Source organism: Halictus rubicundus, chromosome 10 (genome assembly GCF_050948215.1).
Source record: "Halictus rubicundus isolate RS-2024b chromosome 10, iyHalRubi1_principal, whole genome shotgun sequence".
Classification (NCBI taxonomy): domain Eukaryota; kingdom Metazoa; phylum Arthropoda; class Insecta; order Hymenoptera; family Halictidae; genus Halictus; species Halictus rubicundus.
Genome location: NC_135158.1, coordinates 2,456,907 through 2,469,832, shown reverse-complemented (window position 1 = coordinate 2,469,832; position 12,926 = coordinate 2,456,907). Strand labels below are relative to the sequence as shown.

The 12,926-nt window shown below is 48.4% G+C and overlaps 3 protein-coding genes across 4 annotated transcripts in view; 1 reads left to right on the top strand and 2 right to left on the bottom strand.

Annotated features, from left to right (window-relative positions):
• Ance-3 (angiotensin-converting enzyme Ance-3) overlaps nt 1-12,926 on the top strand; it is a 67,848-nt gene that overhangs the window by 14,609 nt on the left and 40,313 nt on the right. For both annotated transcript variants that reach the window (XM_076795412.1, XM_076795411.1), the window contains exon 10: nt 2,283-2,625. In XM_076795412.1, the coding sequence (XP_076651527.1) occupies nt 2,283-2,625 (343 nt within the window). The remainder of the gene's footprint in view (nt 1-2,282; nt 2,626-12,926) is intronic.
• LOC143358343 (uncharacterized) lies at nt 3,989-6,513 on the bottom strand. Its single transcript, XM_076795413.1, has 2 exons — nt 6,299-6,513; nt 3,989-5,479 (listed from the first exon to the last, which is right to left on the bottom strand). Exons 1-2 carry the CDS (start codon nt 6,308-6,310, stop codon nt 4,334-4,336), a joined length of 1,158 nt encoding a protein of 385 aa, XP_076651528.1. The 5' UTR covers nt 6,311-6,513; the 3' UTR covers nt 3,989-4,333.
• LOC143358113 (uncharacterized) lies at nt 9,490-11,523 on the bottom strand. The gene is made up of 3 exons (XM_076795014.1): nt 11,425-11,523; nt 10,489-11,048; nt 9,490-10,327 (listed from the first exon to the last, which is right to left on the bottom strand). The coding sequence occupies exons 1-3, from the start codon at nt 11,521-11,523 to the stop codon at nt 9,490-9,492; spliced, it is 1,497 nt and encodes a 498-aa protein (XP_076651129.1).

Sequence of the window (12,926 nt, the reverse complement as noted above, 5' to 3'; positions counted from 1 at the left end):
GTACATGAAATTATTGCTTTCTCATAATATTTGTTTTAAAGGCTTGCCGCGAGACTTGGGGGTTGGGAATTTGTGTGTCTTTCGGAATTTTTTGCAGGAAAACCTGTGCAGATTGTTTGAAAAAATGTACTGGGTCTTATAGAGTACATATTCAGCAACAACCACGAATTTTTTTGCCCGAAAAGAATAAAATTTGTAGAAGATATACTCGACCTCCGAAGACAAGAAATTCCAACATTTTTGGGTGAAATATTCTCTAGTATCTGACGTGTTTGACATTCTTAAAAATTAATGTACCAAAAAATGGTATCAATTCTCACTCAAAATAAATAAATTATGACAAACCGCACATTATCTGGCAATTGTCTTGAATCACTCGCTGAAATATGAATTATGGAACAGAACTGTGTCAATTATTTTTACGGGGCTAGACGAATGGTTGCACGTTGAAGAACGGGCTTGTTGAACAGTGCCAGGATATTTACTAACAATCGCCGAAGCCAGGAGAATTAATTGGAGACCGTGCGTGCGTGTGTGTAAATCAGAAAGCGGTTTATTAAAAGGAAGACACCTGGATTGATGGAAACATAGGGACAAAACGCAGTGGGCACGCGAAAGAAACGACGTACGACGTTCGCCGGTTGCGTAACCGTACCCGTCCGACTTCCGGTAGGCGGTCCGAGCCGCGAGACTTTTACGAGTAATAGCATGAAAGCGAGAGTGAGAGCGAGAGCGACACGCTCCAGGTGGATTCGCGCGGCGGGTACGAGCTGGATGTGCGAGCACTCTCGACAGGCCGTACGGGAGATCGTTAAAATATTTTTATTATGGTATAATCGCGCTTTCACCGTTCCGCGCCGGCCGCCGGTCGTTCGCCTCGGACGCAGTTTGCAACCGGGAGAACAAATCTCCGACCGGTGCATCCGACCTTGCCGGGCGCACTTTATGGAACGCCGTAAACGGTGCATTTCTCCCGTCTGGGACCTCGAAAACGGTCCCAGACTCCGTCCGGCACCATACAACAATTAAACTGCCGGCCTTTATCCGCTTACTGCAACTACAAATCTTTCGAATGCTCTCTAACGTTTATAGTTATGCTAAACATACCATCACGTGTCAAACGGTTGGCTTTTATACCATCAATATTATAACGATCGCAGTTTAGTGTTCTTTTTGTCAGGCAATGCACTGTGCCAGCCACTTTCAGTGCTTGTAACAGCGAGTTTAATGTTAATCGGTGTTCCTACTTTCTTTTCGAATAAAATGAAATTCACATTAAAGGTTAAACGTTCACTTGCTATTTACGTTAAAATTCTCACGGAAACTGAAACAGATTGGTAGCGTTCAGACATTTTACAATATTTTCAATCGAGAACGAAGCGAAGCAAATCAACAAAGATATTGTAGCGTGATTAATAAAACATTTAATGATTTTCACAATCCCCTATAAAAAGCAACACAGCTAAGAGGTTAATGAAATTCTTCCGGCCAGTTCCTGTACGTTCTCTGAACTCGAATTTATCGCGAGAAACTTTCAATACCATTTTTTCTCAGAATCCTCGCAAGAAAAGAAAGCGATTATGCACACGGACAGATGCTAATCCGGTCACTCTTTCGCGATAGATAGTTTTTTCTTACCTACGGTCTTCAGGACAGCAATTACGACAGAGTCTGGTTTTCTTGCTGCGCCGTTTCGAAACGCACTGATCGAAGTTACACGAGCATCAGGTTTTCAGCAACTGGCTGCCACATGTTTCACCCATCAGGCGTGAAAGAGCTTAGGCTGTATTGCCTGCCGCTTCCGCGAGTCCGATCTAATTCGTCCGTTTAATTAGCGATTACTTTCCCCGTTCGATGCCGAGGTCTGGCAGATACAAATGTTGCGAACGCAGCCAGGCGATCTTACGCCTTTCTTGCGGCTGTCCACTAATTCAACCACGCTTCATTGCTTTTTACTACCAGGATCCGTGATATAATCGATCGGATTCCACTTGGGATTATGTAACGGCGATTCGAACGGTTTTTAGCCGAAGTAGCCGAGACCCTGGACCCGGTTCTATTGTTCTATCTATTTGTTTATTTGTTTCGGCTTCACCGCCCAGAGATCGACTAGCTCGTACCGCTCGCATACTTGCCCTAAGCCTACGCAGGCACTCGCGATAATATTCGGACTCTCTCAAAAGGTCAACATTTTTAATATTCGAATTTTTTTATGAAGTCAGTACGCGAGAAAGAAATTTTGAGGGTACCCATTGTTCTAATTGGCGGTTATTGTGACGCAGGTTTCCACGAGGCAGTCGGCCAGGCAGTTGCCCTAAGCGTCGCCACGCCTAAGCATCTGCAGACTCTGGGATTAGGGAATAAGTACATCGACGAGTCCGCGGCGGACATTAATTATTTATTCACCCTGGCGATGGATAAATTGGTGATGCTGCCATTCAGTATAGCGATGGACAGATGGAGGTGGGACGTGTTCCGCGGTTATATCAACAGAGAGGAGTATAATTGCCATTGGCATCGTCTGATGGAGCAATATGCTGGGATCAAACCTCCGGTGCTTAGATCCGAAGACGATTTCGATCCTGGATCGAAATACCACGTCCCTGCGAACATACCCTACATCCGGTGAGTACATTCATCTGTTTTTATAGTGATCTTGATAGAGAATTCTCTTTGAGCATGCTCGAAGGCTCGAAGGAATATTCAGCGGATACGAGGAAATAGCTGTTTCACTTGGAATATTCAACGTTATGGATCGTTGCTCGCATACCATGATTTTCCAATTGATTTTCTCCGAAAGCCATAAAATGGTCAAGTGACTTTGAATATTTCTATCGGTGCTAAGAATGTGGGAGTATTTCTAGGTTGCAGGCTTGATCGAGAAAATCCTGATCGAGAATTGATCCTGGTTTCACCCAGACAGTTCCTAATTGTTTGCATAGTGCTGTTTGAAAAGGCACGAAGCGGCTTCGAGCTTTAGTTGAAAATTATCGTACTCTTTTTCTAGCGAAATTAGTGTTGAAATTTAGCAGAAGGTAGTTCCGATTTCATTGGAACAAAAATTTATATTTCCCGCATATTTTGTTGCAGTTACACGCAACAGGGTCTAAATAATTTTCAACATCCATGTACCTCTCACTCGGCCATGTTGTTTTCGTTTGTAATAAAATTATACTCCCGAATTTCGTCCATAAATTTACTGAACACTTTTGACCGTCAATGTACCTCTCACCGAGCGATACCACTTTCATGCGAAATGAAATTGCACTGGCGAATGTCGTTCATAAATGACATAAGCGCTGCCGAATTTCGTCCGTAAATGACATAAGCACTCGAGATTACGCCATCCCTTTCCACCGTTAGCCAGCAAGGGAGAAGTAAGCTTTCTCCCGAAGTCGAGGACGTCGAATTTTTCGGGTGCCGATAAGATCGGGTCGGATGCGTTACGTGTGCGCGAATCGGATGAAAGTTCTTCTCTCTCCCCTGCCGGTGGCTAATTGCCGGCCAGGTTTTTGCTGCGCTAATTACGGCGGAGCGTGCTTCCGCGTTTGCGGATTCGAGGGAACCGGCGCGCTACGGATCGCGCGCGTTACTTTACTTTCGAATTTTCCCGGGAAGCCGACTGGTCACGGGCGTAACGTCGTTGTAACATGGGCTATTTGGCGAGCCTGGGTGACTGTGCGGAATCGTTACGAAACAACGACGAAACGGCTGATTCGCGGCCTTGATTCGACCTAACAGAACAAGAGCCCGCCGTGGGAAACGTAGGAAACGTAGGAAACGTAGGAAACGAAACACGGAAGCTCGGTAATCCACGAACGAAACTCCTGGTGGTCGATCGGGCTCGGGATCGAGATGAAGATTAGGATTGAGGTAGAGTTTCAGGATTGAGATAGGGCACAGAAGGGGTGTTCGAACCTAGAATGTAGACAGAGCCCAGGACCCATGGACAGGCAGGTGTTCAGAAGAGACTATTCTGGATTTTGCTCTTTGGTTTTATTAGAAAGAAGCGAAAGACACAATGGTACATGGGTGTGCTCGTCGCGCCGCGAGTCACACCGGATCTTTGTACAGTACATGTATACAGTGGTTCTTAGGTACTCAGGTATCAAAATGTATCAAAAAGGTACTAGCATCTAATTCGCCGGCCGACGGACCGCCATCGAGGATCGGCGGCAGATCGTTCGTCCCACCCGGTTTTTCCCAGTGCAGCGATTGTCTTCGAGTATACGATCATGCGAACGAATACGTCCTCCGGCTGCGTCAGGAGCGAAGGAGGAGGCCCTACGTAGGCCAGCACGGTCGGGTACCCATCAAGCAGGTTCGCGGGTATTTAATAAGAATGATCTCCGTAACTGGAGCCGCCGTAATCACCCTCGTACCCGCCTCCGCCACCTCCGCCGCCGTGTTCGCTGTGGATGTGAACGGGCACGGGTACTTTGACCGGGTAGGGTACGGGTTTGGCAACGGGTACGGGTACGGGTTTCGCGACCGAGACGGCTACCGGCCGCTCTACGGGCACTTTGACCGCGTACGGCACCGGATGCTCGACCGGGACGGGTACCTGCTTCTCGACCGGGTACGGGGCGGGTACGGGCACCTTGACTTCGACGGGCACCGGCTTCTCAACGGGTACACCGACCGGCCTCTCCACGTGGACCTTCACCGGGTAGGGCACCGGCTTCTCCACAGGTACCGGAACGTGTTTCTCGACCGGAACCGGGTACGGTTTTGGTACGTGAACCGGGTACGGTCGCTCGACGGGTATGTTCACCGGGTACGGGACCGGCTTCTCCACTGGGAACGGTTGTGGAACGTGTTCCAAGACCTTCACTGGGTACGGGACAGGCTTCTCGATCGGGTACGGCTGTGGGACGGGTACCTTCACTGGGTACGGGATCTTCTTCTCCACCGGGTACGGCTGAGGCACGTAGACCTTGTAGGGAACCGGTCGCTCCACTGGAACTTGCACTGGGTATGGAATCTTCTTCTCAACCGGGTACGGTTGTGGTATATGGACGGGTACTTTAACCAACACCTTCACGGGCACGGGTATCTTCTTCTCTACCGGGTACGGCTGAGGAACGGCTACTTTCACCGGGTACGGTATCTCCTTCTCCACCGGGTAGTGAACCTTCTTCTCGACCGGGTACGGAACCTTCACGCTCTTCTCGATCGTGACTATTTTCACTTTGTTCTGGCCCTCTTCGTACCCGCCGCCGTAACCGCCGCCGTACCCGCCGCCGTACCCGCCTCCGTATCCGCCACCGTAATCGCCGCCACCACCGCCTCCGCCGCCGCCACCGTATTCTTCACCGCCACCACCATAATCGCCGCCCTCGTAGCTGCCTTCCAAGCCACTGAGACCGCGTTTCTCTTGCTTTTTCTCGACAGTGGACTCTTCCTTCGAATCCGCTGACTTCGAGGTCTCGGACTCGCAGTGTCCTGCGGCCAGCAGGCCCAGGAATAACAAGGGAACCTGCAAGAAATCGGGTTAGGCTCTAGCGTTTCCTATATTCAACAATTTTTCAATTGGGCTTGACACCCCATTTATGAGAAATTGATTAATCCTTCGGGGAAGAGGTCATCAACGCGACACACTTTCATTCATTTTTATACTTTCTCTCTAGAATCGAAGGCAACTATGGACAATATCAGGAAGACTAAGTCATTGTCAGGTTATCGCAACATTCGAATGATCAATAGAAGTCTCAATGGCTCTGTTGCAGTATTTAGATAACGATTGCATTACATTCCTGGGTGTAGCCTGTTGGTTCTCGACTAAAATCGTCAATGCTATTGTAAGATCGATTAAGAAATTCATAAACTATGAGTCATAGATTATCAGAATTTATTAAATAACCAGCGTGTAGCGTGTTGACTCGAAGTTCCCAGGACTGGTACCGTTACTTTAGAGTTACAGTCGCAGGATTGAATCTAGATCCTAATAGCACTAGTTTCAACTATCGGCTGTTTACGTCAATTCCAATAAAAGGATCAACATTTATGTCAAAGAACAAAAGTGTATAAGAGAGAGAATTTTACACAAGAATATCAGGAATCTAGCCAGGGCTTGAATGAAATCGTCAAAAGCGTCAACTATTGTCCCAGAAATTCCTGCCACGAGGAACTTGATCTTGGCGTGCCTGGCGTCGCAGCTACGTTCCAAGAACGTGTACCGATTTCCAAACATTCTGCCGAGTTAATCGCGTCGCTCAGTCGCTGACAAAAGTGTCTGACGCGGAACCGAGTTAGCAGGACGAGTTTCAGGGTTTCCTCGATCGGAGTCGGTACTCACCAAAATTTTCATGTCAGAGAGGCACTCCGATATCTGGTCGAAGTCCAGACTTTACTGGATACTTCCCCCCAAGACGCCGTCGATTTTATAGTCCGCTTTCCCCCGTCGGTTCATCGCGGGCAGGCGGGCAGGCGAGCGAGCGAGCGAGCTAGCCAGCTAGCCCCCCTGTGTGTACGTTCGCGGAAAAGTGAAACACGGTGTGCCGTACAGGCGTCTCGGCCGTTCGATCAACACGCTCGCGACGCTGTTGCATTTTTCTGGATCCTGTGTGCCTCGGTGTGTGCCCCGCGTCCACGTTCGTTCCATAACCGGGCCCACTGGCGTAGACGACGCCCGAATCCTCTTCCAGGGTGAAAGGGAAACCGCTGGCTTTTGCTGGCGGAAGCCCGCACCGAGTTGCTCACGCGTCGGAACGCGGACCGCTCGACACGGACCGGAGGCGTTCTTGTTACATCGATCGGCTAGATCCCTAATAGATCCCTATTCGGATGAGGAATCGATCCAGCACGTTGCCAGTTGCATCACTTGACATCCGAACGCAGCATTGTTCTCGTTCGGGACTGGCTTCGGACGTTTTCTTGGTGTTATTAGTCTCCGGGCTCTGGGTTACGTAAAGGTACCGCAAGCTAGAAAATTGGATACATGATATCGTACTGTTTGTTATTATTTATTAGCGCCTTGCCTCTCAGCTGTGGCGAGGGCCCCCTCCTGTACGATTTTATATAACACATAACATAATACGTCTCAGAATCCGTCTCTGTTCTTAACAATTCGAATGGATTTTGAAAAATCGGATTCTACGCCGCTGCGCAGGCAAATTCTGAGCACCCTGCGCACGCAGGGTCCCGGGGCTGTGCTCTCTCTCTTTCTTGGCTCCTTCCATATTTCATAGGTTCTCGGCAGGACTATTGCCCCCTCCGCATCCGGTCCCCACGGAAGGACTTGGCGCGCGTGACCGCGACGTTTCCAGTCCCGGATCCTCTCGTCCGCGACCGAGAGTCCTTTGGTCCGACAGAGAGCGCTAGAGGAAGGAAGAGAGAGTCCAGGTGGAAGGGTGTTGGAAGAAAACGAAAACCGGAGAGTGAAAGAGAAGTGGGGAGAGCCTCGCGTGGTAGGGGAACGCGCTCGGATATACGATCTGCCGTGTCGGATGAAACCGCGCGTCGAGATCGATCGCGTAGATCCGCGGCAACGCGTCGACGGACGTTAATTGCCCGGATGGATTAAGCTCGGTTCTCACCGGAACGATACCACCGCGAACACAGTTTTCGTTCGGAGTCGTTACGCGGGTTCTTTTTTTGTCGCGGGAGGAATGCCCCGCTCGAGTATTCGACAGGTTCCCGACCGGCTCTGATCGATCGTTAGCACCTGTGCCGGGAGTAATTACGGCACAGAATTCCATCTGGTGCCGTAACACATCCGATTATGCAGATCGCTCTAATGTAGTCGTTACGTTAATTGTTTCGCTGCTGCATCCATTATCCGCGGAGAACGCGGCCCAGCGCAGCGCAGCGCAGCGCAGCGCAGCGATGCGAGTTACGATACGGATTCGATGGAAAGCTCGTTAAAAGGTCGCGTCGAAATTTAATTGTCCGATCGAATATTTATGAATGCCCGGGATCCAGAGGATAAGCGATCGTTTAGCCGTATGGAACACCTGTTTCGAGGATGATTATTATCGTTGCGGAGTTATTGAACGTGAGAAAGTGGCGAACACCAGTGAGAGTAGCGATCGTTCCAGCTGGCCCGCGATATTTCAATCGGCGATGAAAAGGATCCTCGAGGCAGGAAGTCGGGATCTGTCGTTTCCCCGGCCGATAAATAATCGAGTCGATGCCAATCTGAGAAACCAGATGTTTTCATCGCGAGCTCGCATTCGTTCGCGATCGGATAATCGGCTTAAATCACCTTTTTTGTCTAGAAAACTATCGGGTATAGAAATTTATTATTTTACAGGCACAAAGATACATACAAAAACTACTAGACAAATTTTAGATTCATCTTCTCGTCACCGTTGCATCAAGTTGCATACAATTGTTATTCTCTTCGGCAGGTGCATGCATTGGCACTCAATCGTTAGATCCCAAAAATTAGATCCCTGGGGTTATACCAAAAAATCTGAAAAGTTTCACGCCTCTAATACAAAAAAGGGAAAAGTATATTATAAATGATACAATGAAATAATCGATTTTCCGCGACAGTTACACGAGCATCCCCCTTTAAATCACTCAGGAAGACCGGAAGCTGCGAATGACGGTGAAACGAATGGCCTTCGAGCCGGTCGATCCTCGGATAATCGATCAACGGCGAGCTCTGCTCTTCCTAAGATCAGGGAAAGCCGGCGGATTTGATTTTTTCCGGTCGCGTACGCAGAACGCGCGAGGAATTCTTGACCGTGAGGCCATTAATTCGAAGCCGCTTCGCTTCCTCGCAACTCACTGCAATTCTTTGCGAAACCGAGCGAACGGTTGTGTATCGGCTCGTGGGAAATGCACGGCGATCCGGCCACTCGCTTAATCACCGATCGGTGAGTTAATAAGGACGTGTCGGACAGGTTACCTAGGTATGCGCAGGATTTATTTTTGTCACGCGGAAACCGCTGTTACCAGCTATGATTTAGAATCGATTGATCGATGAGATGATTACAGACGGTCGGGTGGAATTATATTGCTTCCGATAGAATTTCCTTAATGGCGGTCGCGGGAATATCTAATTGGTCGGACGCGGATCTTTATTTTCTGTTGTTGGAATGCACACCGTAATTTAACGTTAACAGTTCGTGTACATTGTACGCGAGTTGAGCGCTAAATCATTTCCTGAATCGAGTGTTAATTGTGGTATAATTTTATAACTGGGATATATGGCTGACAACCGGAGACACTTGGACTCTAGAGAGAAGCCAAGTCTGCTAGATCAGTGGAAAGAGGAGTGTTTAATAGTGATTGCTTCAGGACTCGTGAGGGCATCCCGAATGATGTGCAAGGGTTGATTGGTGTGCACCAAATCTTCCATTTCATAATTCCTCAAAAATTCCACAGTTCAATGATCAAAATCTAGAAGCCGAAAGAAAATGAAACACGATATTACACCCTACTTTACAAATTACTCTATATTCAATCATGCAACCGCTACATAAACGCTGAAACATTCGTCCTCATCTTCCACGCTCCAACTTCAGTCTCTATAAAAATCTAGATCCCTTTCTGACGGGTCCTCACGGGCCTCCTACGAGGCCTGCTGGTCACCCTCTTCTTATCACTATCCTCAGTCTTCTTATCAGCCTTGGAATCCTTCCTCTCATAAATCTCTTGGTTGCCAATCCCGTTCCAGTCCTGCTCCAGAGGCACCGGCACCTGGACCCAATAAGGGAAAGGTTTTTCCACAGGAACGGGCACAGGTCTAGGCATCAGAACCTCGTAGGGCCTATCTACTTGAACCTTAACCGGCACAGGGTACGGCCTCCTCACTTCTACCTCGACAGGTTTCTCAACGGTGTAAGGTTCAGGTTCAATTACCTCAACAGGAATAGGCACAGGCCTCTCTATAGGCACAGGATAGGGTGTTTCAACCGGGACCTTGACCTTGACAGGATAGGGTTTGGCCACAGGGACTGGATAAGGCTTGGCAACCTCCACAGGATAAGGTTTAGGCACAGGGACTGGATAAGGTCGATGGACGACGACCTTGACAGGCACCGGGACCTTCTTCTCGACCTCGTAGGGCTCTGGTACCTTCACTGGGACCTTCACCTCGTAGGGCACGTGCTTGTCGACCATGTACGGCTCGGGAATAGGTACTTTGACTTCGACTGGTATCTTCTTTTCAACGGTGTACGGCTGAGGGACCGGAACCTCCACCTTGTACGGCACTGGCCGGTCGACCTTGACCTCGTAAGGCACCTGCTTCTCCACTGTGTAGGGCTCTGGGACCTCAACGGGAACGTTGACGTACACCTTCACGGGGTAGGGCACTTTTTTCTCGACTGTGTAAGGCTGGGGCACTGGGACCTTCACTTCGTAGGGCACGTGTCTGAAATTTCACGTTGGTTCAATTGGATTGCGATCGCGCGCTTGCTTCGCTGAACTAGATTTATTTATGAAAAAGTTCGCTTATGTTACCGTCAAAAATCAGACATTTCATATGGAAAACAACTTAGTATCTCGTATAAAAATAAGCGGTCGTCAACATGCCTGTACACGGGATAGGGGACCTTCTTCTCGACGGTGACAGGCACTGGAACCTTCTTTTCTATAGTGACCACCTTAGGCTTCTCCCACGGAGCCTCGGCCACCCAGTCGCTCCTAGGGTACCTTCTCCAGTCATCGTCGAGTTTGCTCCTCCAGCCGAATGGTTTCGTCCTGTGACGTTTGGGGAACCTCCGCCAATCGTCGGCGTCATCTTCTTGATCCATGTCGTCCGCTGAAGACGAGAAGCGACCGGCGAATCTCTCGTTGCCCCTCGAGTTCTCTCGCGGTGGTGGTTTCCGGACGCTCGAGTACGAATCGCGAACCGTTTTCGACTCTGTGGTCGAATTCCCACTTTCCAGGGCCTTTTCCACGGCCCTTTCTGCTGCCCTTTCCGCTGCCTTCTCCACTGCCAGCTCCGCTGCCCTTTCCAGGTCCTCTTTGCGCGTTGCGGCGCATGATAGGGCGATTGAGAGGCAGAGGAAGGCGATTATGCTGGGCTGCTGATGGTGGGAGGCAGAAAAAGATGTTGAGTAATAATTAGGGGATCTTCGTAGTCTGATAATCTAGTTGGAGAGTCGAAATCGGAGGAATACTAATCGGAGGAATAATTAAATCTAGTTCTAAATAGAGAAGGAATCCCTATCAGAAATTAAAGTGAAGCTGATACTAATAAAATAAAAATATTGTAAAATAGTAGTATAACTGTAGTTATAGAAAGCAAGGGATGAAAGAATTTGGAGGGCGAAGTAGAGAATGAAATCGAAGGGTGTAGGGTAAAATGTTATGGTACCTACCAGGCGTCCCATGGCGAGATGTTGCCAGACGATGGATCAAGATGCACTGAAACCAAACGGATAAGTGCACCAGGATTATTTATATACGGTGGACGACTTTCGCCTGTCCAACCAGCTCGGACCTTTATAGGCCTGTGCTGTCTACTTCGCGACAATTATCCACGGTCAACCGAACGGTCATTGGTTTAAGGCTCTTAATAATTGGTTTAAGGCTCTCCACCACGGAAGCGACAACCTGGACCATTCATTATTCGACTCGTAAAACAGCCGCGAAGAAACTTCTAGTTTCACGCAGTCCGTCGAACCGACACGCTGGAGGAACTTATGGCTTTTGTTGAGCAATCAACGCATACCGCGATACGCTAATCACCAGACCGCGGATCTTTATGCAAAATAAAAATTTTCTCCATTAATTGCGAGGCACCCGAATGAAATAAATATTTTTCTCTTCTAATTTTATCTAATCTAATTTTGCTTTGAATTATAAAATATTCTGTCCCGAGAAATAATCTGCGTTTTCTTTCAATTTCTTCGATTTGTAATTATCTTTTTATTTTGTAAACGTGGATGCCTAGTAAACACGAACGAAACAAAGTTCAATTGCAGAACTTAAATTAGAGGATCGAGACCAGGAATGAGTGGAGGAATTCGAAGAAGAAGTGGCCGGCTTCAGGGTTTCGACATCTCCGGGTGTCCATGAACTCAGGAAAACCGCGGACAATCGCGTTTAAGTATATTTCACGGGACAAACCATCGGTTGCAGCTTGGTTCTAGTCCATTAATTTCATGAAAAGCCTGCTGGAACGGCGAGGCTGTGTACGTTTGACAGATGAAAGCGAATGGCCACTTTCCATAGGCGATCGTAAAACCGGGCGGACCTCGCACCACCACGGGGACGCGTTTTTCGTGGGAAACGTTTGTTCTAAAACAATCCGAAGTTCCTTCGCGGAATCGCCTGCCGGATACAAGCCTTGTTTCTCCGTGACAATTTGTTCCTAGTTAGGAAATAAACACCGAGCAACGTGGCGCGACCATGAAATCTTCTCACGTAGCATCGGTTGATCCAATTCCCCATCGATCATCCGGGAGCCATCCAGTTTCTCGTGTAAGTTCAGCGAAAACGAAACCGGTGTAAAAGTTCTCTCCGGCGGTTTTGCCATTTTCGAAGCTACCACTTTCTTCATAGAGTTCGCCAGTCCGGTCAGAAACTGTTACATCCAGTTCGCGGTTTTCTATTTGCACAGTGACACGGTTTCGAGGGAAAAAAAGCCGAAGAACCAGGTTCCGCGAGTGGAATAAATTTGTTGCATTATTAAGTAAGAAACGTGATACGGGCGTGGGTCTCGTGGGAAGCTGTGCTGTGAATATTCGACTCAGAAAGTTAAAAACAACCACCCATGAAACAAGAAATATATCAAGGGAAATTTTTCCTTAGTTGCGAGAATATCAAAGGTTATAATTTATTAATTCCATCTGACTTTTGGAAATTGAGGAAGAGTAACAGTGGCAATAGAAAGTGAGCAAGCTGTACAAGCCCCGAAAAAATTGCATAGTGATAGCGTGTTTGGTTAGGCTACAAGAGCCCGGAGATCTCAACGCGCTCGGTGATTTCAACGCTCGCATAAGCGGCGTCACGCGACTCCTATA

Excerpts from the sequence above, each read along its gene's own strand:
- LOC143358113 (XM_076795014.1), bottom strand. The coding sequence starts at position 11,523 with ATGGTCCAGGTTGTCGCTTCCGTGGTGGAGAGCCTTAAACCAATTATT. Across the intron at positions 11,049-11,424 it reads CCGTGGATAATTGTCGCGAA|ATTATCAGACTACGAAGATC; the intron begins GTAGACAGCACA and ends CTCTCCAACTAG. Across the intron at positions 10,328-10,488 it reads GTCCCCTATCCCGTGTACAG|ACACGTGCCCTACGAAGTGA; the intron begins GCATGTTGACGA and ends GTGAAATTTCAG.